At 55.3% G+C, this 26380-nt stretch overlaps 1 protein-coding gene across 1 annotated transcript; it reads right to left on the bottom strand.

Moving 5' to 3' along the window:
- Positions 1–279: 279 nt before the first annotated feature.
- SPOCK2 (SPARC (osteonectin), cwcv and kazal like domains proteoglycan 2) lies at positions 280–26265 on the bottom strand. The gene is made up of 11 exons (XM_036928687.2): positions 26077–26265; positions 12420–12428; positions 12026–12071; positions 11663–11777; positions 10294–10408; positions 8512–8623; positions 7996–8115; positions 7343–7561; positions 5790–5852; positions 4222–4359; positions 280–4057 (listed from the first exon to the last, which is right to left on the bottom strand). Exons 1-11 carry the CDS (start codon positions 26263–26265, stop codon positions 3912–3914), a joined length of 1272 nt encoding a protein of 423 aa, XP_036784582.1. The 3' UTR covers positions 280–3911.
- Positions 26266–26380: the final 115 nt, after the last annotated feature.

Genomic DNA, 26380 nt, shown 5'->3' on the forward strand with positions numbered 1-26380 from the left:
GCATAGTGCTTGACCTCTACTTTGTGGTACAGATGTATTTATTGGTACATATACCAATACAGATTGCATATATACTTAACAATAATACCAACTATATTTCTAAGTTCCACCTGGTCCTCCCCTCCTCCCCTCCTCCCAGCCCTGCCGTCTCCAGGGTCTTGTGTATGAAGGTGAGTAAGAGGAGTGTGCTGGCCACAAGTCTGTCCTCTGGGACCTCATCTGTTAGTACCATTTTGTGAAAAATGACATGGAGAAGAATGATCAGAGTATTGCCATGGGTGGTGTTTATAAAGTTTTTATTTTCCGTGTTCTTAAAAATAACATTTTATTTCCTTTATGCATGTGTGGAGTGTACTTGTTTCCTTAGGCTGAGTAATAGGCAGATAAAGACAACACGGGGCAGGGTCCCCAAGTGGAGGTGGGGCTGGGGGTGAGGGGCCAGGGACACAGGGAAAGGGAGAGGGTGGGGTGATACATGGGGACACTTGAGTGCCCATCAATGCACATACATGGTCTAACACTTTGTTTTTCGATTTTTTGAAAGACATCTAAAATTACTGAGAGATACGATTTCAGCACTTAAATATACAGACGGAAATCCAAGCACTTGAACACAATTCTTAACTCTAAGCTCAGTTATTGCACATAACACAGTTTAAGTAGGCTTCAGGCTGTAAAGCAGCTTTGCTCTGCCTGGGAGTTCCTCGAGATGTCTCCAGTCTCCCATTGCACCCCCAGTGTCTCTTCCCGTTGACCCCTGCCAGCCCACAGCCTCTCGATGGTGCCAGGTGTCGGCAGATGAGCCATTCGTTCGCCCCAGGGGCTGAGGGGGACGCTTTGGTGAAAAGGAGGTGCCCGTGTCATCCCAATGGCCCCGCCCACTCAGAGGACGGAGCTCATGCAAGGCTGAGTGAGCGGCCTGCCCACGCACATCGGGCAGGCTGGCATGAGGAAGGACGTGTGAGCCCTGACCACAGGTGGCCACAGCCCCAGCGGGACAGGAGGCGGCGGCCACGAGGCCCCGCCACACTCTCATCCACACCACACCTCCTTCCCCCTCACCCTAGAGCTCTCTCTCCGCGTGGTCTCTCAAGGCACATTTGTTCTCGCCAACTCTAAGCTTCCCCCTCGTAGACACACTGCCTCTTCCAGCACCCCTGGCAAAGGAGGCCTGGGGTGACCAAGGGCAGCCCCGGGGCCAAGCGAGAAACTGTGCTTTTAAAGTTTGGTTGAGTTCTTTTCAACAAAGCCCTAATTCCGCTGCCCGCCTAAGCCAGTGGGACAGGACAGAGAGCAGAGGGACGTGGGAGGCCAGGCGGCAGACAGCTGCTCAAGGGCATGAGTCTGAAATGCCGAGGAAGGTCTGCCCTGCACCCGCGCCATGAGGAAACCCACCGCTTGTCCAACGGGAAGGAAGCCCTTAGCCCACTGGGAATAAGCTGCTTTGTCTGTCTAGCTTGCGGGGCCTCATTTCTGAGGGGTGTGTGAAAAGCAGTGGGGGCGCTGCAGAGACAGGGCAGGGCTGGACCCTGGAGTCCCACCAGGGGCTAGTTCAGCGCCTTTTGCTTTCTTTCCACAACATATTTACAAGTCATAAAAACGTGCACAACCAGAAGACCCAGAGACACAGAGACGGCACATGTGCCCCAGGAGGGGAGGGCACCAGTGAGAGGAGAGGGGTGTGCCTTCCTCTCTGCCCCCTCCCCATCCCAGAAAGCCCCAGCGTCAACAGCTGCCCCCAGGCCAGTTCCAGAAGTCTGAGCTGGGGCAGAAGGCAGAGACAGACAGACTCCAATCCTAGCGAGAGCAGGAAGTTTCAAGTAGCTCGGAGTGAGCAGAGAGGCTGCTCTGAGAGCAGAAGACCGACGTGAAACGGCATTTCCCTGAACTGAGCATGGAGCGCAGGGGAGACGGCAGAGGTGGGAGGACGGGAAGGGCATGGGGAGACAGGACAGCGCGACCTCATCATGGCCAGAACTGTGCTGCAGAATGCGAAGCGGTTCCTAGGGCTAACTGGAGTTTCACTGTTTCCCCCAAGCCAGGACTTGGAAGATGCTGATTCCAGGGTGGAGTAAAGGGGTGGACTGGGTGAGCTTCTTCAGATGCAGCAGATGCTGCAGAAGCAGGGAGAGCCGGGGGGAGCCTCGCCCAGGGAACCTTGCCACATGGGCCCCCCACTAGCACACAGTTGCCCCTCCTGGAACCTCAGGCCTCCAGGGACGGCCTCCAGGCTCACACACAAGCGCACGCACGCACACACACACATGCATATACTCACACACACACATGCATATACTCACACTGCGCTCACCATGCACTGAAGGGCATCAGAGGCCCAAGTCCTGGTAAGACATTCTTCACCAAAGGTGTTAAGGAATTTGCTTCAATAGGGAGAACTGGCAGGATTAGAAAAAAAATAAACAAACAAACAGGAAAAAAAAAAACATGGGGTAACTTCTCATTCATCCTGGCTCCCATCCGGTAAGGAGTTTGGGGGAAGAGCAAGGTGTGGAGTCAGAATCTGGTTGCCCCAGCTCTGTACCCTCTGACTGCTCACAATTCCCGAACACTTAGAGCTTAGAGAAGTCCCTCCACTAGAGCAGCCCTAGGGGATCCTCTGTCCCCAGGGGCAGAGAGGAGTGGGGCTGGAAACGGCCCCATGGGTGCCTCGGTCTGAGGAAGAGGAATGGAGAAAAGTCGTGGTCTCTGAGCGCAGGAAGGCTGTAGCTTTCCCCAGCTCCCCCTTCACAGGGTCTCGGGGACAACGCTTTCTCTTGGTCTGGATGGGAGGCAAGCCCTGGTTAAGGAGTCAGAGAGGAGGTACACACTCCCCCTGGCCAAGACCCAAGCTCTCCACCTACTACCTGGACTGGACCAGGGGACACAGCAAGGCGGGCAGGGCAGGGGCAGCACTCCACAGGCCAGGCAGAGCTAACCTACATGATTACTGCCCACTGCCTCCAAGGGAATGGCCCAGACCAGGTGCCAACCTGAGACCCACAGAAAAGGGCTGGGCCGCTCGGGGTTTGGCAGTCAGTGCTTCCACATCTCTGCTCCTTAAAGGTCTACCCAGATGTGTAAAGGCACTCTCCCTGACCAGTCAGGCCCGTCTTCATCCAACTCTACCCCAGGCAGCTTGGCAAGGCTGTCCCTCCCCTGCCCCCAGCTGCCACCCCCAGCTCCTTCTCGGCCACCTCTGGTCACACTGGCTTGGGTTGGGAGAATCTCTCTAGTACTGTAGGGCCCAGCAAGGGGAAAGGGCTTGGGGTGATGCATGTCCTGGCCCATCAACTCTGAGGCTGCTTGGGGGTACCACAACCCAATCCACCCAGCTCCAGAAGGACCCCCAGCCAACAGATGGCTCCCTGCTCTCCCTCCCCTCTGCACTGGGGACAAGCCCACAGGCCTGAGCTTGACCCAGAAGTAGGAGGGAAGAGGGCAGTTAGAGGCAGGAGAAGGGAGGACTGGTTGGGCGGTGGGTAACAAATCAGGACATGGAATCCCAGGATGTCAAGGTGGGCCTGGATGGGGTTAGGGGACATGGCTAGGGGGCATCTCAATTTCATCAATTTTCAATATATCTGTATGTGTGTATTTTAAAACCGACAACAAATGGAAAAAAAAAAAAACTACAAGGAAGCTGAAAGGGCCTTTGGGTGACTCATTCTGCCAAGAGCAGTGTGGACCAGGGACACATTTGTCAGTGCATGCCACACACACACACATCCCAGCTCTACATGCCACACGCAAGCCATGCACACTTACACATCCAGCCCTCTTCACTGGAGCCAGGGTCCTTCTAAATATATTTTCCAGATCCATTCATAAGCTGCCTGCTTCCATCCAGGTCTCTGCTGGCCCGCCTCCCCCAGCCGGCAGCACCCTGGCAGCCACAGCTCCCCGCGTGCCGTCTACCAGATGTAGCCTCCGTCGTCCGCCTCGCCTGCCTCGCCCTCCTCCTCCTCAGCCTCCTCGCCTGCTTCTTCTGGCTCCTTCTCTTCCTCATCCTCCCAGCCAACGCCACTCCCAAAGTCCCCTGAGAAGCCCACGAGGTCATCTGTGAGGTGAACAAGCCAAGAGGCCGTTAGGATGCTGCTGGCCACCTCTCCTTCCCGCTAGCAGGGGATCCCGCCACACGGAGCTGGCCACCCCCAAGCCCCCTGGGCGCAGCTCAGACACCCCCCATGCCATCCCGAAGCCCCTGTGTGGCCCAGCCCTTACCGCAGTCGGGGCTCCCACGCATGCGGGTGCCGGTCAGCTCCAGGCCCAGCTGGTCCGCGCACCAGCAGTCGCCGCGGCTCTGGTCACACTGCACCTTCCGGTAGTAACCGTCCTCGTCGCAGCTTGGGATGAAGACTCCTGAGTGGGGCGGGACCCAGCAGGGTCAGAGTGGGGTCCCTGAGGTGTGGGCTCTCTGGAACCTGGGGCACCAGAGTGCAGCCAGGTACCAACCATCCAATGAGCCAGAGCTGGCACCAGAGTTCCTTCCAACTTGATGACTGTAGATGGGAAAACCTGTCTCCCTAGGTGACCTGCTTAGGCTCCCATGATGGCTCCCATATGCCTCCGTGGTTCCCTGACTCCATGGCCCACATCTTGTAGGACAGTCAGTCTGACATCGTGCATGACACCCTCAATTCTATAGCCGCCCCTCTGGCCTGGCAATGTCCAGATTTCTCTCTGCCCCTCTGGCTCTGACCTGCCTTCAGGGCCCACCCACTTCCCTTCAGGTCCCAGAACTGCTGTTCTGCTGTCCAACAGACATCTTCTGAGATCAACATTCTGGGGACCCAAAGATACATACTGTGCCCACCTGGTGGACAGGTGAGATAGAAATAACAACAGCAGGCACCACAGGATGGGTGCCCTCCAAGCCCAGCAAGCATGCCTGGGGACTACAGAGAGGACTGCTTCCAGGAGGGAAGATCAGGATTCCTGCCAGAAGTGGCCCTAATGCCGGCCCCGAACAGCCACAGGGCTCTCAGTCAGCATGGCCCTGCAAGGAGGCTGCAGAATTTGGGTATTTGGTTTCATGTGTGCTGATCTCATCAGCCCAGTCAGATGCCAGGCTGCATTCAAGGAGCTATGAGCCCCATGTGATCTGTCCCTCGGACCCATCTCCTCACCCACCATGCTCCAGCCACATGGGTCCTCTCTTCCTGTTCCCCAAGAACCTTGAGCTTTTTCCTGCCCCAGCTCTGTACTTGGCTGGCTCATTCTCATCCCTCAGGTCTCCTCTTGAACACCAGCTTCCCAGAAAGGCCCTTGCTGACCCCCAGGCTCTTGCATCCACTTAACCTCTCTTTCAGCACCATACACACGCAAGTCACAACTGACAGTCCTGCCTTTTCGGTGTGTCAGTTTGTGTGCTGTGTTTCCCCAGGGAGCCTGTGTGCTTTCTGAGACCAGGGCCGAGCCTGTCTCGCCCATCAGTTCTGAGCCAGCCCAGGACTCTGTATTTGCAGAACACTGGAGCATCCCCTGTGCAGGGGCCTCACTTGAGCTTTGCACCCACCTTTGCTGAACTGCACTGAATAGAGGGTAGTTCTAGGAACCTTCTTTATCCCAACCTCCAGCCCCATCATGCATGGGCACAAAATTAGGGCCTAAATCATGCTTACTGAGGGGCTGGTTGGAAACCCTGCCCTACTACACTCCTATTTCCTAGGCCAGGGACTCCTCTGGGCTCAGTGTCTTCCTAATGCCCAGCGGTTGGAGCCTCTGGGCCTCAGGGGAACCCAAGGCACCACTCCCCTTCCTCCTCTTCTGAGTCCAACCCAGCCCCTCACCTGGCTTCTTCTTGGCAGCCTCCTGGATCTGGATTCGCTCCAGCTCTGCCAGGCAGGGTGGCTCTGTGAAGAGAGAAGCGGTTTCTGATGGGGACTGTCCTGTGGTGCTGTTACAATTCACTGAGCTCCCCGAAGGCTTAGGAACCCAGGCCAGGAGCTCTGCAAGATGGGAATACCTAGGCTCTGATATGGGGCCGCCCCACAGTGATGGTGCTGGGACACACTGATCCCTCTATGGTCCCCAAAACTGACACAGGGGCTCTGCCAGATAAAAATTCACAGGTTCCAACTGCAGGAGACCATTCCATGGCTGTGGGATGGGCTGAGGTCCCTCAAGAAGCCCAGGGTTCTTTGAGGGTGTTGAGGACCCCTAGGCTGAGTAAACAGGATTCAGAAGAGAAGGTGGAACACAGATTCCTCAGGGTGAGAGGCTAGAGGGAATGTCAGCTGGAGGCCTGAAAATAACTGGAAGCCAAATCTCATTCATCTGTGACATTGAAAAGTCCCCAGCCCTTCCCAGCTAGAGGCCTGGCTGCTTGCAAAATGAGATCAGTTCCAGTCTCCTATCCAAGAAACTGCTGTACAAAATAGACAGAATGAGCTTCAGAGGCCAGGAAAGTCAAAGTGCTGGAGTCATGCAGGGAACGGGAAAGCTGGGCACTCAGAGGCAATAAGACTGATCAAAATCCCTTACATTGGTGAAGGGATTTGTGGTTCACACAGTGCTCTGCACCCAGACTTTTTCAGTTCATCCTCACGACAATCTCCAAGGTAAGCCTTGTTACCTCCCAGTTCAGACGGAGAACCTGAGCTCGAGAGAGTCAGTGACTTGCCCAGGGTCCCAAACCCGCCTGTGGTGGAATCCTAGCAGAAGCCTCAGCAGCAGGATGCTGTACTGCTTCTGCCACACGACCACAGTGGGAACCAAGCAGAACGCCAGCAGCAGAGCCCCAGTGGCCTACCCCACCTCTGTGCCACACAGGTCAGCTGACCCCTCGGAACTTCAGTTTCCCCATCAATGATGGTTGCCACTTGGCCTAGATCATCTCTAAGTACATGTCCAGCTCTGGTTCAGGATATTGAAAGCTGGCAAAATGATGCCATATCTCTAAGGCTAATGATCACCTACATCATCACATATTTGGAACAAATAATATGAGGCAAGCCCAGAAGTAGAATCATTGAGAAGCTGATACAGCTGCAGCTTTAGGACCCCTTAGCTCCTTCTATGGCCCTCTGAGGAGCCCTAGAAATTTTGCATTTATCGTTTTTAATACCCTTTCTTTAAGAAGGCCTCCAAAAATACATAGGCTTCACGGACCTGCAAAATCTAGATCCACCTCCGAGTCTGCCAAGGAAGGGAGTTAAAGAGCTGGCTTCCCTGCATTCCAAGAGATGAGGCCCTGGGAGCGTGAAGGAAGCAGATGCACTAGAAAAGTTCTGGGCCTGGGGAGGGGGCCAAGAGGGAGCCACTCCAATACCCAAAGAGAGCCTGGAGTGAGGGGCAGAGCCTGCACAGGGACTGGGGGTCCTGGCAAGGGGGCCACACTCACTTTCCCTCCAGAAGCAGAAGCACCACTCAGCAGTGGAGACCCGGCCGTCCTTGTAGGTGTCGCAGGAGTTGAAGAAGGGGCGGATGCAGACCTCATACTTGTCCAGGTTGATGGCGGCCAGCTCCATCTGGTCCAGGAAAAGGTCGGCACTGGTGTCCAGCTTGGAGAACATCCAGCCGATGGAGTCCTTGCAGCTGGGCCCTAGGCTCTTATCCAGCCCTGGGGAGAAGACGAAGGTTTGGGCATGCCCAAGGCAAACTCCGCTCCATCCATCTGTCCATCCATCCATCCACCTGTCCATCAACCCTAGCCCTCGTTCAGGGTCAGAGAAGCTCAGAATCTAACCAGAGGGGGAGAATGGCTGGAGTCTCATCCCTCTGCCTCTATATAGGACTGCACCTAAACTATTCAAAACCCTGTATTGAAACCCTTCTGGGAAAATAATTCCTTACCTTCCCTCGGCTACCATTTCAGATTTAAGCTCCTTCCACCCATTTTAAGAAGTGCTTCCTATTAGCTCTGGCTGAAGCTCCTATTAGGCTCTTTTAGGGGCTCAGAGTCTGGCCGGAGGGAGCACAAGGCAGGCTGCCCCAGTGCACACCTGCCTCCCCATCACCCTCCCTGCCCCCAGGCAGAGCAACCAGCTCCCATACCACCAGCGAGGCTGGCTCCACTGCTGGCCGAGCCGTTCTGCTTGGAGTTCTCATGAAGGAGCTGGAACCAGTCCCGCAGCCGATCCCCCAGGTCAGCCAGGTCCTGACCCGTGCAGGTCTCTACAGTCAGCAGAACAGGGAAAGGGGGTAGAGGGTGAAGAAGGTGTAAAGTGGCAAGCATGATCTCAGCGTGGGATGCTGCCCTAAGGCCAGGGGGCTGGAGGGAAGGGGAGGAAAGGAGTCTCTCTCTACCATCCTCAGCCACGTTCCTCCTCCCCCTCACTCCCTAAACACACAGAGCAGGGAGCAGGCTCCCTGTGGCTGAGGCCCAAGCCCTCCTGCTCTATGTTAATGGGCCCCCGGCCCCACAGGTGCCCCAGGCCTGCCCTTTTCTGCCATTTCTCCTTTCCTGCTCTGTGAACCTCTCTTATCAGCCCAGAGCCCTGAAAGAGGCACCCCAGGGGGCCCTGGCAGCGAGGAGCCCCAGCCTGGCTGTGGCCCGGCACTCCTCATTACCTGGCTTGCCATCAGTGGAGGTGGTGGCCTGCTCTGTGGGGCAGGGGCAGAGGCCCTCGCATCTCACCGTCAGCTGCTTGTTGCTCAGGCATGCCTGCTGCTCCAGCTTACACTATATGAGAACAAAGGGCGGCCTGGGTGATGGGAGGCTCATCCCACGGGTCCCCAAAGCTGGAGGGTCTGGGGGCACCCTCAGCCACACCATGTCTTCCCCATGAACAGCCTGGAGGGGCCCTCCTAGTCCCTCTGGAGGCCATGGGTGCACAGGGGTAAGGAGCAGCAGGCCCAGGAATGGGGGACCCAGGGAATCAAAGGCTCCCATGACCCTACTCTGCACCAGCCTGCCCTCTCTGAACCTTTATCTTCCCCAGGACACCTGTCTCCCATGCCCCCCGCCCCCCCACCTCCCCTGTTTAGCTGTCTGTGACCCACCCCAGCTTGCCCTCATGGTCTATCCCCTCCTTACCACAGTCCCTTGGTCCCTGCATAACTGACTGCTGGCCCCCTTCCTCAGTGGTCTTCCCATAGTCCCCTCCCGCAGGCTCTACTCAGCTTTCTTGATAACAAACAGCTACCAGCTATCGAGCATCTGCTAACTGCCTGGCCTTTACTAAAAAACACTGCACCCAGCTGTTTGCTAAAGCCAGCTTTAGAGAGGGGCTTATCCATTCCTTGCCCTGAAGGCATTTTCCCGCATATCTGGTTTCTCCCCATGGGATGACTGCTAATGGGAAGCATGAGAAGCGGTTGCTGTAGCATTTTACATTATCTCACTCGGTTCCCAGCGGCTCTGTGAGGGAGGAATTGTATTTCTCCTGCTCAGCAGAGAACATGGAAGCTCAGACAGGCCCAGTGACTCACCCAAGGCCACAGGGCTGGGATGGAAGCCAGGCCTCCTGATGCCCTCTACCTCCCTGCAGGATAGCGCCCTGGCCCTCAGACCGCAGCTTGCAGCCCAAACCCCGCTTAGCCCAGCCCTCTCCTCCTCCATAGCTCCGCCCGCCTCCTCCAAGCAGCTTCTGCCCTCAGCCTCTTGCTTATTCTCTGCGTCGCTTCTCCCAGGGGACCTCATTCCCCTCCCCAACTTCAATCACCACCCATGGGGCTGCTCTTAAATTTCACCCCAAAAGGCTTCCTAGGCCCTAGAACCCAGCCCTGACAGTCAGTGCCCTCCAGAAACAAGCAACTCCCAGCTCCTTGTTGCTATTAGAAGCATTCACAATTAGCACCTGCATTTCTACAGTAAAGTTTATGAAATACTTTCACAAACATCTCATTTAATCCTCACAAAAATCCCATAAGGTGGGAATTCATTTCCCCAAGCACTGTTCCCTCCCACATGGTCATCTCCTGGAGGATTATTTCCTCCTACCCCAGGACGTGCAGGGCTTGCCAGCGAACACCATCCCCTCCGTGTGGAAGTCTGCCTGTGGAAAGCTCTGTCCTTCAGTCCCCAATAACTGAGCAACAGAGCTCCTTCCTCTGTAGTCCCTGGTAATTTGATGAGGCCCTTACCACACCTACTTGACTTGCAGTTGCCTGCCCACCTGCCTCTTCCAGGCCCCCACCCCTTATCTGCACCTGCCTGAGGTGGGGCAGAGGCCGGCCCAGGGACCAGGTGTCCCCGCTGTGGTTGGCCACAATGAACGCACAGACGGAGCACGCGTCTGGCCCCACATCATCCCTGGGGGCCCCACAGGAGGCCACAGCTGAGTCGTTCCTCTGCTCCCTGTGGCTTCAGGTATACCCCACCCCACCCACCCTGGGGCTGGGGCTCCTCACCACTGAGCTGTAAGTGTGGCCATCAGAACCGCAGACAGAGGCAAGCTGGGCCATGTGACAGGGCTTGCAGATGGTGTCTTTGTTTCCCTGGAGTTTCAGGGCAGGCTGCTTGATCCTACAGGAGGAAGATGGAGGAGGCACAGGAATGGAGGCAAAAATGAGAGAGGGACAGACTGAGGGAAGGTGCAGGAGACCAGTTCTAACTAGAAGCTGGTCCTGGTGAGCTGAGGCAGAGGCAGCTGCCCCCCTGTCCCTGCCCACCCTGCCCGTCATCCCAGCCAGTCCCTCCTCCAGCTCAAACGCAGAGAACCAACTGGGCTGGTACAGACACCCAGCCTCCCCTTTCCAGGGGTTACTGAGTCCAGCAGGGCCTTCAGGCAGCAACTCTGGGTCCAACTGCAAGGTGCAAAAGGGAGTCACACCTCACTAATGGGGTCAGACCTAATCAGAAATTACAAAGTGATGACCCACGGGCCCCATCTAGCCTGTAGACCCGCTTTATTTGGCCACCAAGGGGTTTTGTTTTTAACTGAGTGCCTCACCAACACTTACAAAATGGAAGAGTTCATATAAAAAGCTGGATTCCTGGCCTTGGTAAAATGGAAGATGTGGCAATCCTGGTCCTGCATTCCCACATAGCCATACTAGCTACAGCCTTAAATATTTTATAGTCATTGCACGTCAGAGTTGGAAGGAACCGCAAACTACCTGGACCAACCTGTTTGTCTTCTGGATGTGGACACCGAGGTCCACAAAAGAGAGGTGCCTTTCCCTGGGTCCCACACTTTAGGTGACTGAACTCCTACAGTATGGTGATTTTAAAATATGTCCACAGATTCTTTGACACTCCTCCCTTCAAAAGCTGGAATCTAATTCTCCTCCTCTAGTGTGGCAGTACTTATGACTTGCTCCTAATAAACAGAAGTGACAAGAATAATAATGTATGATTTCTGAGATTAGGTCATAAATGACACTGTAGCTTCTTCCCTGCCCTCTCTCCCTTGGATGACCGGCCTTAGGGGAAGCCAGCTGCCATGTTGGGAGGACACGCAAGGATCTCTATGGAGAGGACCATGCGACCAGGGCCAACAGCCACGTGGGTGAGCTCCTCCAGCCCCCGTCCAGCCTTCAGAGGAAGCGGCCCCAGGCATCATCGTGACCGTGGCCTCATGACAGACCCTGAACCAGAACCATCCAAGAGAACCACTTCTGGATCCCCGAGCCTCCACACATTTGTTGTTTTAAGCCACTGTTTTCAGGTAGGTTGTTCCACAGAAATAGATAATAAATAGGAGAAGATCAGTCAAGCCCTTGCTCTTCAAGCAAATCCCTTCCCTGAGGAAGGCTCCCACCTCTCAAAACCCCTCACCTGTGCTCCAGCTTCTTGCGGCTGATGCACATGGCCCGCTGATAACCCTGGGGGATGCACACCTTGTGACGGCTGCACTTCACCTTCTGGCAGGGGTCCTTGGTGGTGTCCAGGGCTGCAGGGACACAGGGTCAGCACACAGGATCACTGCCAGGGAGCCCAGGAGCCTCAAGCCCCACTTCTGAGCTGCAAAGCCCTTCTCTCCAGGAGCCCTTGATAATCAGAGCTCCTCAGCTCAGAAGTCCCACCCCCATCAGGGCCTGGTTGCCTCAAGACCGCCAAGGCCATGGTCAGGACTTGCCCTCTGGTCTCAAGTCTTCATAGGGGTCAGTCATCTTCCCCCCACCGGGAACGGCATGTTACCTTCATCTCCTTGTTGATTGTCCTCCCAGCTCTTGATGTAATCATCCTAGGAAGGCCAGAGGGTGGGTGAGGGAGAAGGGAACAGCTAAAATTAATATCCTACAGCTGAGGTTCAACTCCAGGGACGAGCGAGGAGAGGGCTGGGCCACTGCTTCCACATGCCAATTTTCATCATCCTGGTGGCTGCCCAGATGACCCCTGTCTACCCAGGCCTTGCCAGGTGCCTCCCTCAGATCTCCATCCCCCTAAACCCAGGTCCAGAATCCCTTCTGGCCTCTCCATAAGCACTTTACCCCCATCCCATGCTGGATGCTGCAGAGAAGGAGCTGGGGCAAGGGAGCCAAGGGAGAAGAGAAGAGAGGGCAGCTGCAGAGGGACCCTGGGGGGTACTCACCTCTACCTCCTGGGGATCAGGAAGCAGCAGCGGGCCACAGGAGATGGAGCAGGAGCAGAGAAAGGGAAATGGGAATTTCAGCATGAGACCCAACCCTCAGACCATGGGGTCCCAGGGCTCCCTAGGCTTCATCACCTGACCATGCTGGTCTTTGATTGGCAAGGGTACTCTGACCTCTGTGGCCTCCAAACAGAGGACAGTATTCCTGTGTCTTCATCACAGAGAGGTGAAGGCCCAGGCCCACTCAGGGCTGGCCCAAGGAGCAATAGAGGTCAGGCCCATGGCTTTGAGATGGTGAGGCCCCATTCTTCCACCCCAGATCCTGAAGCTGGTCCCAATGGGCCAGCCCTGGCCCCACCATGAGGACAGATGTCTGAGGGGCCCATACTGCCAGGGAACAGTGATTCTCACTCCCATGACCTGGATGCCCCATAAATGCATCCTCTCCCTCTGCTATGGTCTGTCTCTTTGCAGTCCCCTCCCCAACCATGTAAGTAAGGTGGGAGGAATGGCCTCTCTTCCAAGCTGCATGGGGACTGTTTTTCACTCAAGGTCTGACTTTCCTACACAGTTAAGATGGTGCACTGAGAGGAAAGGGAGACCATGGTCCCTCCCAGTGTCAGTGGCTCCCTCAGTTACCATGGTCCAGTTACTATTTGAATTTGCAAATCCTCAGATTCAGAGGATTCTGAAAAGGCCATCTTAGGTCATCTGGCCCGGCCCCCTCCATGTGCAGGAGAGGCTGAAAAACCCAGAGACAGAATATGACTTGACGCTGGTTTCCCACCATGTCAGAACCCAGGTCCCCTGATGCCCAGCACAGACCTCTCTTCTGATTACAACCTAAGACCTAAGGCAGGCAGGAGACAGCTCCCCACCTGCTCCAGCCTCACAGGCCTCCCCTGGGCCTGTGGGCCCCACAGCAGCCAGATGCAGAGCAGCCCCCCGCCCAGCCTGCCTCACGGACACAAAGCCCCCAGCTGATTCTGGTTTCCCTGCTTTTACCCGATGGGGTGGAGGCAGTTGCTGAAAATGAGTAAACAGCTCCCAAGGTGCCCCTGGTGGAAGCTCCAGCGGGCAGGCAGGGAGGGCACTTCTCAGGACTGGAGGCTAGCAGTGCCAAGCGGCCAGCGGCTGGCCTCCTCTGGAGGTGCTCCAGGAGCTGGGTGGGGAGAGGGGCATGAGGAGCCATGTGCAGCTGTGCCCCTCATCCTGAGTCCAGCTCACCCAATGATCAAAGCTGTGCGGGATGTGGGGCGGGGGGAGAGGCCACAGTATGGGGTGGGAGTGGGAAGGGGCGAGACCCCTGTTGGGTCTGGGGAAGAGGACATGGGGCTCCTGCACCAGAGTGCACCCCCATGGGGGCAGCAACAAGCACAAAGGAGGGCACCCACAGGGCTTTGAAAGCCCAAAGGCTCTGGGCCCTCCGTTGTCTGCCGTGGAAGCTGACAAGCATCAGAGGAACATGCAGGGACCCAGGCCCTTATCAGCACAGTCTCCTGAGCAAAGGCTGGAAAGGGGCCAGGGCCGAGCAGGTGGCTGGCATTATACCCACATAGAGCATACTCTGGTCAGATGTTTACTGGAGGACATGTATGCATGCCATGGGCACATATTCTAGAGTGTGATATGTGCAGGTCCTCATCTCTAAGCACGTGTACATACGTACTCGTGTGTAAACAATAGTGCATGGTGAGCGGGTGTACGAAACAAGGACACTTTGACACAGATCACCTGCCAGATGGTTTTTACCCAGAAATGAGGTAACAAAGCCCCCTTCTGGGAGCAGCCCCCAGCCATCACAACTAAGGGCTGAGGCCCTCCCTCGGGCTTGGCCTTCCTCTTTTTGTCTCTTCCACTGTCTGTGTACTTCTTTGTCCATTTCACTGTTCTCTCTTCTCTCTTTCTCTCTCTCCCTATCCCTTCACCCTGCCCACACCTCGTGTCCACACACATCATGCAGCTAAACACGCTCAGACCTTGGGCCCAGGAGCAGGCAGGAGGGAGGGCACAGGAGGGCATTCTGGTGAACCTGGCCACGTAGCCCCCAGGGCACTGCACAGACTAGCCCAGGCTCCTGGCTCGGGTACCCACCCAGTTCCACAGGGGCGGCCTGAGCCCTCTCAAGCCTCTAGGCTAGTGTCTAAGGAGACCAAATGAGGCACGATTTCCCTTGTTTGCTAAGGCTAAAGGAGGCCAGCCCAGGCGCAGCCCTTCCCCAGGAACAACTCTTGCCAGTGGGGTCCTCCCCTGGTGTGCACTCCACCACAGATGAGAAATGGAGGCTGAGAGTGGCCCAGTGACTGAAGCCAGGGTCACAAGGCTGGGGCAAACGTAGGGACTGGCCTCCATGAGGTTGGAATATTCCCATTTGCCCCATCCTTCCCTGGAAGGGGACTGGGCACGAGGTTGTGAAGAGGATAGGGGATATGGCTGGTGTGTCACCTGCCCGCACCCACCAAGGTCTGTGTGCCCCACACCCACCTGAACCTGAACGGGAGTGGGGCGGGGGCCTGGGCCATCAGCAGGGCCCTAGTGCCACCTCACTCCCACACTCCGGGCCTGCACTGCTGCCTTAGCCTCCAACCAGGCTGCAAGCAGAAGCTGTGGGACCTAGTACAAAGTACGTCATTCTCAAAAGTCAAGACCAAGAGTTCTGATTAAAAATGTAGGGGAAATACTAGGGGACAGTGGGGTGGGGAAGGAGTTCTAGGAAAAGGATTTTCACCATCCAGCTCCTTCCTGAGAGCCCTGCAGGGGGGCTATCTCCACAACACTCCCAATCCTGGTGAGGGGGAGACGCCTCCCATGACTCAGCAGTCAAGGACTGAGCCCCTTCTGTGTACAAATGCTGGGTGGGGTTCTAACTATACCCTTTGTCTCCTCTGTGGTGGGCCCAGTAGAGGGATGCCTGAATGGTTCTGGGTCCCAGGACCCTCACCCCCAGGAGGGTGGGAGCATCCAGCCAGATGGAGGGGATGCAGAGGAGAGAAGGCCCTGGAGTCACACAATTATCGCCAGGCTCCCCTTACCAGAGCACCTTGGGCAAGCCACTTGGCCTTTAGGACTCAGCACCCATCTCCTGGGACTACTCAGATTAAAAATGGCATCTGCAAGGAGTCGAGTATCCAGAAAGCACTCAACAAATAACAGTTGTTTTAGCAGGAGAGACCATAGACTTTGGGTGGAGAAAATGGTGGAGGAGCAGGAAATGGGCAGAGAGAGGCGACATGAGGATTTCCTGCAAGTGGCAAAAGGAGAGGCCACGGCAGGGAGAGCAGAGACCAGTGACAGTGTGAGGAGCGCTGCCTTGAGGGGCCTGGCGGAGGGGCACTGAGGAGGCCCTGTGGGCAGCACGGGGGCAGAGCCCAGGGACACACCTGGAGGCCCTTTGGCCAGGTATGGGCTGGCCCCATCTATAAACTGAAAAAGAGGTGTTAGCAAGTGTGAATAATGCCTTTCAATGCAGTGGGGTCTGTTTATGGCACCCACGTGGGCTCATTAGCAGTTGTGGGAAATGGCACAATAAAGGCACCAGGGTCTTCCTGGGAAACAGAAGGCCTGCTTCTGTCCTGGCTCTGCTGCTGATTGATGGGGTCCTTTCCTGAGAAACGGGGATTTGAAGGGCCAATCTCCAGTGCTCTGGAGCGAGAGCCAGGCCAGAGGGGCCAGAGGGGAGACAGTCACAGACTGAGGTCCAAATTTCCAGGCAAAGGAAGAGCACATCTGTTTTACCTGGTTAGCCCAAGCAGCCATGACCACTCTGTACCCAGTCGTGCTCGGCACAGAGCAGGAATGTGGAAAAACTTTTGGAATGTACAAGTGCACCATAGCTTGTATTTTACATGCTTTTAAAGTAAGTCCTCTTGAAATATTTTTATACGTCCATCTCCCTTTTTGCCCTCCCAATCCTGTGAAGCAGGCAGGACCAATAGGATCAGCCTCCTAAAAAGGAGGAAACTGACGCTCAGAGAGGCAGCACACAACCACGGATCAGAAGACATGAGAAGCTAGGCCAGCTTCCGGGGGAGGGCTGTTGAGACAGGAGCAGAGTGTGGCAGAAGAGGCGGAGAGGACTTCGGACTCAGAATCAGCTCCAAATGTGGCTCATTGTGCATCCTTGGGAAGTCACCTCCCCTCTCAGGATTGAGTCCTTCTCTGAGTCAAGTGGATCTCGCAATGGCTGCACATTAGAATCAGCCCACAGAGCTTTTTAAGCTGTCCATTACCCAAGTGCCACCAGAACCCACAGGAATCTCATGGGTGGGCCAGCTCTGGTAGAGCAAAGCCGGCAGCTGAGTGAGCCCACTGTGCCCGCTCTCAGGTGTAAGGTCCTTCCACCTATGTGTCTTACGTCTAAGGCTCTTGTTTTCTCTGGTGTCTTCACCTCCAACATGGGGCCTCAGGGATGAAAAAGATCAATTGTTCTTTGTGCAGGCACCTCACACAAAGCCGATGCTCAATGCACAGGAACAGGCCAACCCACTGGAACCCAGAATCCGGAAGTCCAACTCCAGGCCTTTCCTTTGAATGGTTCATCACACCACGTTCTCCAATTTCACGAGACCAGACCAAGGACTGTCCTTATCTCTCCCACATCCAGAGCACCCCCAGGCGCCTGCCCTCCCCTTGCCATGCCCTCTGCGCTTACTCCCTCAGCCCTGGCCTCCCTTACTGCCATCTCCTCACCGGTCTCCCTGCCCCGGCCTGTCCTCCGCACTGCTGCAGCTGCACGACTCTTTCTAGAACACAATGCTGATCATGTCTCTGCCTCTTCAAAGCCATCACTGAATATAAGGTTTGCTCTCATTTTGAGAAAAACCTTAAAAGGTGAATAGTTAAAAGGATTCATACCAACAGTAATTTCCTCTGGGGGATAGGAATACAGAGGATTTTGGTATTTTTCTGCCTTCTTCCAAGTTTCCAAGGTTTCTGCAAATGACATGTTTTACTTTTTTAATGAAAGGAATAAGCCACAGTAAGTATTATATTCAAAAGCCCTCACTGGGTCCCTGTCACCTACAGAAGAAAGCCCACTTCCCTCAATCCATTCCTGGCAACCCCAGTCCCACGTCCAAACCTTGCACAGACTTCTTCTCCACCTGAACGTGTGTTTGTGTCCCAAAACTTCTGTTCAGGCGGGATCTTTCCTAACTCCACCCCTTGTCGTTTTCCTCCAGGCCAACTGCACCTGGTGGGAGTTTATTATTGCTCCAGTTACCCGAGGAATGGCATTGCTTCTGCCCTATTTGGATGGCCAGTTCCCTGAGGGCAGAGACCATGTAAAATTCATCTGTCTATGCCCAGCACCTAGAACATATTAAAAAATACTAATAATAACAGCTAACATCTTTTCAGCTATTACTATGTGGGAGACATTGTGCTAAGTACTTGCATTCATTGGCTCATTTACTCTTCACAACAACCCTAAGAGAAAATCACTATTATCATGCCCATTTCTCAGGTGATAAAATCAAGGTTTGGAGGGGTTAAGCGACTTACCCAGGATCACACATGTGTAGCAGAAGAGTACTGGCACCCCCAGGACTGTGATTCTAGGATCTGTGCCCCTAACCAGGACTCAGTACTATTCCACAAACCCATAAGCTTTAGCAGATGAACAAAGTCCCAGGTGGGGGCTGGGCCCAGATGGCCCAATCCCAACCCACAGGTGGTTGCTCCCACCACCAGCACTGCTTCTACCCCTAGGCAGGAGTCGTGCAGCCAGAAAGGAGGGATTGGTGATGGTTGGGGAAGACACCTGGGGGCCCCCTTCTCCAGGCACTTTCCAGAAACCCTTTCAAAAGCCCCTGGTTAGGCTGGTTTAGAGCTAACCCATCTCGGCTTTGATCTCTGTGGCTCAGCTTGGTTGCCATGGAGATGGGGCCCATTGTGCCAAGGTGGGGGAGAGATGGTAGGGAATGCGCAGGCCTAGCCGGGCTTAGGGGGCACATGCTGGGTGTTTCCAAGCGCTGTTTACTTCCTGTCATTTTAATTAGTACCCAAATCACCCGCTCACTTCACAGCTTGAATTAACCCGATCTCTCCCAGCCTCTCCTTCGGTTGGGGAGGACAGAATGCAGCACTGAATGGAGCAAACAAGAAACAGCCCCCGAGGCCCTGGTTTCTCAGGCTAAAAACCACCTGGGCAAAACTCCAAGTCTCTTTGGAGACTGAGTCCCCCAATGTGGAGTTGGTGCACAGGGTTCCACTTGGTCTTGCCTCTGACTGCCAGCAAAACTGTGGGCTAGAGAGTCCTGCCCTCACTGGCCCCACTGCCCCACTTCCTGGTCCATAAAATGGGGATGACTCCCTTGCCTTCCTCCCCAAGCTGCAGAGGGATGCAGCGCCATAATGTCTGAGACAGCACTAAACTGTGAAGCTCTGTACGTTCAAAATCCACAAAACAAGACCACTGAAGCCCACGTTCTTTGGTACACATCAGGATGGACAAGAGGTGCTTTTGAGCCTCTATTTCACAAAGGGCCTCAAATAGAGACTTTTGACCTATCTCCAACTGAGGACCTCAGCCAGAGGCACACCAACAGGGCCAAAAGATGTTCAACAAGAGACTTCAAATAAACAACTTTTGTAACCCTGTTATGGCATTTCTCCCTTTTTTAAAAGATCAAGAATCTCTAAAAATGTTAGTAGACCAGGCCTCTCTCAACTTCTGAAAGACCCTGTACCCAGCATTATTTTTGCTTCATTCCTCAAGCAAGGGGGCCTCCACTGGATCCCAGTCCACCAGAAAAGGCCCAGGAGTGGGGGGACCTGCAGCTGGGGCCTCCTCCTGCCCCTCCCATCAGCCAGGGCAGCACAGAGTGAGGGGCCCAGAAAGGAACGAGGAGGTGCCACACATGGGGGCCACCGAGGCTCCTTCTCAGCAGGCGACTGACACTCCCATCAAATGTCCAGGCAGAAAGGCGCCTTGAGGGGGCAGTGCCCGCCCTGCAGAGGACGATGGGAACAGGAGCAGTAATTAAATATTTGCTCTTCTCTCAGAGGGAGCAGTGGAGGCTGTATCAGGCCTGGACAAACAGAAGGAGACAGGCATCTGGGAGACTCTCTGCCTCCCACCTCCACTCAGAGGAATTTCCTTCGAGAGCAAAAATATGCTTATCACTCCCACATGCCAAGAGCTCTACCTGGCCTCAGGTATGCCTGCCTCAACACCCCCTGCCCAGATTCCCCTGGGCCTGACCTCTCCGCTACTCAAGGGGCATCTCAGGACTCTCCCTCAGTCCCCATGTTTCTGCTCCAGGGAGTCCATGAAACATGGAGAATAGGGGACAAGAGTGAGGGAGGAGCCTGGAATTGTGTTTGGAACTGCCTCAGGACCTTGGCTTTCCTTCTGGAACAAGGGTAGAGGGCAGGATTTAAAAGCCAGATCTCCAAAGAAGCCCCCAGAGACTGGAGCTGAGGAAACATAGGCACGTGTGGTGAAGGGGCAGTGGAGGGGATTTGGCTGAGAGCGGAGACAGGTTCTCAGGTGCCTGCCTTCGTCTGGGTCTGGTTCTCCATCTGTAAAATGTGGGGGCTCAGTGCTTGGTACTTAGTGCTGCTGAGGCTCCCTGGTCCTGCCTCCCAGGTCTTCCAGAGAGAGAGCTCTAAGAGTAGGTGGAAAGGAGTCTGAACAAGCCCGACTCTCACGTGTCCTCCGACCTGGGCAAGGGGACGAGGGATGGGGCAAGGAGCCGGAGTGGCGTCCAGGCAAAGGTGAGATACTGGCCAGACCTGACTTGTCCTTCCTGCCAGGTGCAGCCGTGACCTCCTCTCAGATGTCAGGGAAGAGAGCAGGAGGGGGCAGGATGCCCTGCTTTGGGGAGCCTGTTCTCTACCTGAGGCCTGATGGGTGATTAGACTGCTCTGTGGGCATCCTGAGGCTGGGTGGGTGGACCTCTGAGCCCACAGACACGGGGGCTGAAGGACAGGGAGGCCCGAGGGACCTCCAACAACTGGAGAGTCAAGGTGCTGGGGTTCTAGTTGTAACTGTCCCAATCCTTTGGGGTCTGGAAAGAGGAAGAGATCTCCCCAAATAACCAGTGTGGCTCAGCCCAGAACCCCAGCTGTCCCTCTGCCCTCTGCTGCCTGAACCCACAGAGCTGCCACCACAAGAGGGGATCACAGGATAGGGCAGTTGAGATGCTTTCTGGCTCTCCCATTCCACCATGCATAAGTTCATACTGAGCACCGACTGTGTGCAAACACCCTGTGTGATGCTCTGAGGACAGGGTGGTAAAGTACACAAAGCAGTCTATTCCCAGACCCTGCCCTCAGGAGCTTACCACAGGAGGAATGTGATAAACACCTGCTGAAAAAACCAGCAGGAGGACTCTTCAGATACAAGTTCACAGTGTAAGTGATGCCACAAGGTAGCAGCAACCTGGGCCAAACGAGCTTATGACCAGGAAATACTGCAGCAACCCTGAGAAGGGGCTACCCCTGTAACTAGCACTGGCTGAGCCCTCAGGGCATAGAGACTGTCCCACTTCAAGAACCTTGTCAACCCACAGCCTGTAGCTGGACCTACAACTGCCCACCAAGGTTAGACACAGTGGTCTAACAGTGCCTAGGTCTGGGCATGCATTTTCCCCGTTACACCTGCAAGGAAACATGTACAGAAGCAGTATGCCCTTCCCTAGCCTGGTGTTGGCCCCGAGTTGACAACAGGCCCCCTTTCTCAGGTTTCTTCTTCTTGGCTAATACATACCCTCTCCTGATCTGGTCACACGTACTTCCTCAGGAGCAAAAAGAAATTCCTTTCCCTAAACCCAAAGCTTGATGCCCAGCCTGTGACAGGGGTGGAGTGGGCTGGCATGTCTGCAAATGAAAGGGCTGTTGACAGGCTCTAGTCCCCTCTGTGCAGAGTCATTGAATGGTAAGGGCTCTGTAGATGATTCTGTGTGGTCTGCCCATTAAGCTCCCCCAAGGTGACACAGCTAGTTCTGTCCTCTCATGAGGAAGCTGGGCTGAGAGCTCCCCCTGGGCCCTTGGCCTTGGGACAGAACAGAGCTCTCCTCCCGCCTCCAGACAGCCGTCTGACCTTCTGGGAATGGGAGGGAGTGGCATCGGCTTTCCACCCTCTTCAGACTCCTGGAAGATGAGAGGAGCACATGACAGCCTCTCCAGGCAAAGAGTGCTCTTCTCTCCCTCTCAGCCCAAGGTGCGGAGCCCCGCTGGGTGTCCAAGAGTCCCTCACCATGCGGACACCACTCTGGGAGATGCCAGCCCCTCCCAGTGTGGGAGAGCATTTGAAACCAGGGTGGTGGAGGGGGCCAGGGAAGGACACACCCTCCCATCTCCAAACCCCAATTATGGAATTCCTCTGACCCAGTTTTGGGTTCTTCTCACACACCCACACTTATCCACAAACATCTGTGTGGTTCACCCCCACACTTGCACTGGTTTAGGTGTGTAGGGTGAGGAGAGGGGAGGAGTGGTAATAAGGGAGCCTCTTTTGGCTAAAACTTGCTACTGTCTTACTTGGTGATCATAAAAACGTGAGAATCAGAAGCAGCCAGCAGGTGATACTTCCTGGGCCCGACCTCAGGATCATGGTGAAGCCCCTGGCCCATGGGAGGTGCTCAGATCTGTAGTGAATGAGTGAGTGACTGAACATACACCAACATCTTTCTCCTGGAGACTGAGGCATGGTGTGGGCTGACCCCAGCAATGATGATCCATCTGGTGGTTTTTCTCGGGGGCTGGAGTGTATTGCCTGAAATGGATGCCTTCTAGCTCTCCAACAAAATGCTTTCGTGTTTATGCATTCATCTCAGTCTCCTAGCCTGAAACTGAAGCTTAGAGAGGTTATGTGATGCACCTGGTATCACGTGGCCAGCCAGTGGTGGAGACAGAACCTGAACCCAGGCCTTCCATCTCCCAGGGCAGAGCTCTCCCAGCACTCCTGACTCTCCTGGGTGGAAAGCTGCCTTGGAGTTGCTAGGCCAGGGTGTGGGGAACAGGCTGGTGGCAGGCTGCTGAAGACACTGAGGGCTTTGGCCCACCTTCCTAGGAGTGCTGCTCCTGCCCAAGGCAGCCTTGAGGCTCATAGCGCATAAGCCAGGGTAGACTTTGTTCTTCAGAGTAGACTTTTCCTGTCCATCTTCACTAAAAGTTAGGCCTAGAGGTCCCAAAAAGCAGAGCTGGATTAGAGAGCCTGGATTCAAATCTCAGCTCTGTCACTTAGTCGCTATTTGACCCCTGCGTAAGTTACTTCTCTGTGCCTCTATTTCTTCAACCATAGAAGAGTGGACTGTAAAGTAATGATAAATATCTCACAGGTTGTTGAAAGGCATGAAAGCCAATACATACCACATGTTTACTTGCGGTACTGGCAAATGTAAGCACTCCCGGCAATCAGGGATTCAACACATATTAACTGTGTACCTCCTTGGGGCCAAGCACTGTGCTAGACACTCATAAATACCATTAAAGGTTAATGGAATGGAGTACAAAGCAGAGAAGCACCAAGAAGAAAAAGAACAGTCAGGGCTGCCCAGCCAGGCTCTCAGAACCTGCCCGGAAGAACACTGCGCCTCCCAAGTGCCCATTTCTCTGAGGCCCTGGAGACTTTGTTCCAAAGATCTGCAGTGAAATCCCACCCAGTTCTGCAGCGAATGAATCTGCAGATGTAGCACTGGGGAACAGGGCTCCGAACAGCCCAGGCCTGCCCAGGGTAGGGCACAGCTAGATTACAATTTCCCCATCTCCTCTGACATGAAATTCCCTCTTCCCTGGCAGCAGGGTACTGGGCAGTAAACAAAACCTACCCAGGCACAGGATGTGAAAGCCCGGCACCCACACTATGGGAGGATAACTCTGCTGGTAAATCCTGCCCTCCCTATAATCCCAGAGCTCAGAGAGAGAAGGCTAAGCTGAGCTACCCCCTCACCAGCTCAGACTGATTCCCTGTTGGAGCAACGGCCCAAGCGTCCTTCCTCTTCTTCACCTGCCTGGTCCGTTCAACACGATACCCTCCATCTCCCTCCCTCGATTCAGTCAACACCACTCTCTGACACATGTCCCTCACCCACACTATGTATTCCTCGATCCTATTCCCCAGGAATATCCCACTCCTCTTGCTTGCCTCTCTTGTACTGAGGCAAACTAGAGGTCCTGCACCATTTTTGTGATTATGAACAAAGTTCTGGCTCAACCTGGCAATGCCTTAGAGGTTCAACAAAACTGGTACTCTCCTTTGAGGAGCTAAGGAGCATTTTTTTCAAGAAAGCTAGCCTGATGAAATATATATAAAGCCCTATGCTACTGTGCCTAACAGGAGGGCCTACCACCTTTAGAGTGGAATGTGGGCCTCTACATACAGTGAAGGGGAGAGAACTGTCTGTAGTGCTGGCAGAGTCCCTGTGCAGTCTGTGCACTGCACAACTCCAGGGGACGCCATTCACACTGTGGCATCACTAGAGTTATGCAATGCAGTGGCTCCAAGCCAGCAGCCTCCTGCCTTTCTGCAGAAGCTGCCAGTGGATCCCAAGCCAGATTCTCCTGCCCAGCCTTCCTTGCCCTCCTTTTCTGCCTGACCCTCATCTCCTGCAGCCCGGGCTATGTGAAAACATGACTTTAGAGGAAATTTGCCCTATAAAAAAAAAAAGATACCCAAATCAATTCATGCCTTAAATCTATCCATGAATCCTATGCGGGCAGGTCCTGCAGATTTCAAATCTGGTGCCTTTCTTCTGGTGAGCAAGGGGGAGGTAGTTGGCACCAATACAGGGAGACAGGTGGGCAGCCCTGTACCAGGAGGTCAGGTAGTCAGTCATTTATCCTCACCCACAGAGTTGGCTATGGAAGCAGGTAGAGGAAGGGGGGGGGGCAGCATCTTTCATTTTTAAACCTTTACCATTCTGATTAAGCATTTCTTTTCCCTCTGACCTTCACTTGTGATCAACCAGCCAGCGAGTCAGAGGGAGGCCTGGCCCAGTGACACATGGATTCGGGATGGACCAGCCTGAGGCTGCCCCTTCGCTGCTGTGGCCAGGCTGCTTCCCAGGCAGCAGCAGGATACAGCAGCCAATCTGTGCTGGGCCTGCAGGGCCGCAGTAAATGCTCGCTGGAGCTCCCGGGGCTGGACTAGTCATGGATGGGGCAAACCATCCACTCTGGGGCCCAAGCCACTCAAGTCCCAGGACCTGGCAGCCTGCGATTCCTTCTGATAAATTCTAACTGACTTTAGAGAGAAACAGTCACTTGTCTCACAGTAACAAAAAAAATCCATATCTCTGCCTCTTCCCCACATTTGACTAAACATCTTAGAAAGCATGTGTGTTTTAAACACATTTGTAAGGAAATTCTGGATGCATGTAATTTAAGAGAAGATGAAAAAGGCCATGGTGTGGTCTGTGTTGTACTAGCTGGGTCCGATGAGGGAATACGGATAAGGAGGAACAAGAACGGCAGGGCGGGGTGGGGGTAGTAGAAGAGGCTTGTTGGGAACTGGCGGCGGAGAGCACTAGGTCTCCGGGGCCACGGATGGCTTCGCCTGCAGCATCCGGGCCCATCCTCCCCCTTACACCCCCGCCCCGACCTCCTCTGGGTCCCAGCCACGCCCTCCCCCTCCCCTCCTCACTCCTACCTCCCCCTTCTGGGAACCCGGCCTCAGAGTTTCCCCTCTGATCTACAGGTGCCGTAAACAAAGTGCTGCAGTGACACCCGCTTGTCTGCAGCCTCCTCCCCACCCCCACCCCTCAAAGTTCCACCCAAGGTTAAGCCGGGTGCGGGCGTCCTTCTGCAAAGGGCCCCCAGACCCAACTTCTGTGCTCTCCCTTCTGCTTTTCAAGTCTACCGGGCTATGGAGCCTTTACTCCGGATCAGAGCCTCTGGGCCCGGCTCCCCCATGCAAGGCTGGTCTTGGAAAATCAGCCTCCGTTCATTGCTTGCGCTGCTCTGCATGTGTACCCCAGACTGGCTCCGGCGGCCGCCAGTATTTTCACCGCCGTCCCCCGTCCCCCATCACCGACACGCCATTCACCATCTCGCCTATGCTGATTGCTAGGACCCCCCTCCTAGTCCTTATTCCCCACCCCAACTCAAAGCCCCGTCCCTTCCTGTCTCTCCAACCCAAGCCCACGGTGGGCACGGAAGGCACAAGCGCACTACGACGCTACCTTCCCTGCCGGCCCCACCCAGACCTGCCCCTTCTGCAGTGTCCCGTATGTGGAGCCTGCATCATCCATCCTACTGGGGGCAGGCCTGGGGGGCAGACTTTTTTCCCACCACTACCAAAAAAACCAGAGGGAGCAGGTCGGGGACCCAGCCGCAGCCAGGACCCCCGCCCCTCCTGCCCTGCACCCCCTTGCACCCCGCACCCTTCTCCGCGCTCGGCCTGCGGGAGAGACCCTGTCGCAAGCGAGCGCCCAGAGCGACTCCTCACTCGGGGAACGCGTGGTACCGGGGGTCCCAAGCCCTCCAGCTCCGGGCCGGGGAAACGGGGAAGGGGTGCCGCGCTGTGACGGCGACCGCTGACGGGAGCAGGGTAGGTGCGTGTTGTTTACTCTCGGTGCAGTTAGCGGGCTGGGCTGCGGGAGCCTCTGGCTGCGACGTGCAGCTGCCTCTCCCGGCGCCCGGGTCTCTGCCCCGCAGCTTCCTCCCCAAACCCGCTTCTGGTCCCTCCGCCTTCACAGCCCTGCCGACTCACGTCTCGGAAGCGGTTCCAGTGCTTGATCTTGCCGCTGTACTGCGAGATGGACGACAGCCATTGCTCGTCCTCCATGAAATTGCCGGGGGTCTCGCCCTCCTTGAGCCCCTTGGCGTCACCTTCGGCCAGGGCGGCCGCGGCGAGGATTAGAAGTGGCAGCGCCAGCCGCCCGCAGCCCGGGGCGCGCATTGTGGTCTGGGTTCGACCTGGAGGTCTTGACTTATGCAGCTTTTTAAGGTCCTTCTTCCTACCCCGCCGGTGGCGAAGCAAATGCGGTCGTCTTCCTCAGCCCTCCTGCTGCGGT

Source organism: Manis pentadactyla, chromosome 8, assembly GCF_030020395.1.
Source record: "Manis pentadactyla isolate mManPen7 chromosome 8, mManPen7.hap1, whole genome shotgun sequence".
Classification (NCBI taxonomy): domain Eukaryota; kingdom Metazoa; phylum Chordata; class Mammalia; order Pholidota; family Manidae; genus Manis; species Manis pentadactyla.

Excerpts from the sequence above, each read along its gene's own strand:
- SPOCK2 (XM_036928687.2), bottom strand. The coding sequence starts at position 26,265 with ATGCGCGCCCCGGGCTGCGGGCGGCTGGCGCTGCCACTTCTAATCCTC. Across the intron at positions 8,624-10,293 it reads GCCACACTTACAGCTCAGTG|TGTAAGCTGGAGCAGCAGGC; the intron begins GTGAGGAGCCCC and ends GTTCTCATATAG. Across the intron at positions 8,116-8,511 it reads CTCCACTGATGGCAAGCCAG|AGACCTGCACGGGTCAGGAC; the intron begins GTAATGAGGAGT and ends TGCTGACTGTAG.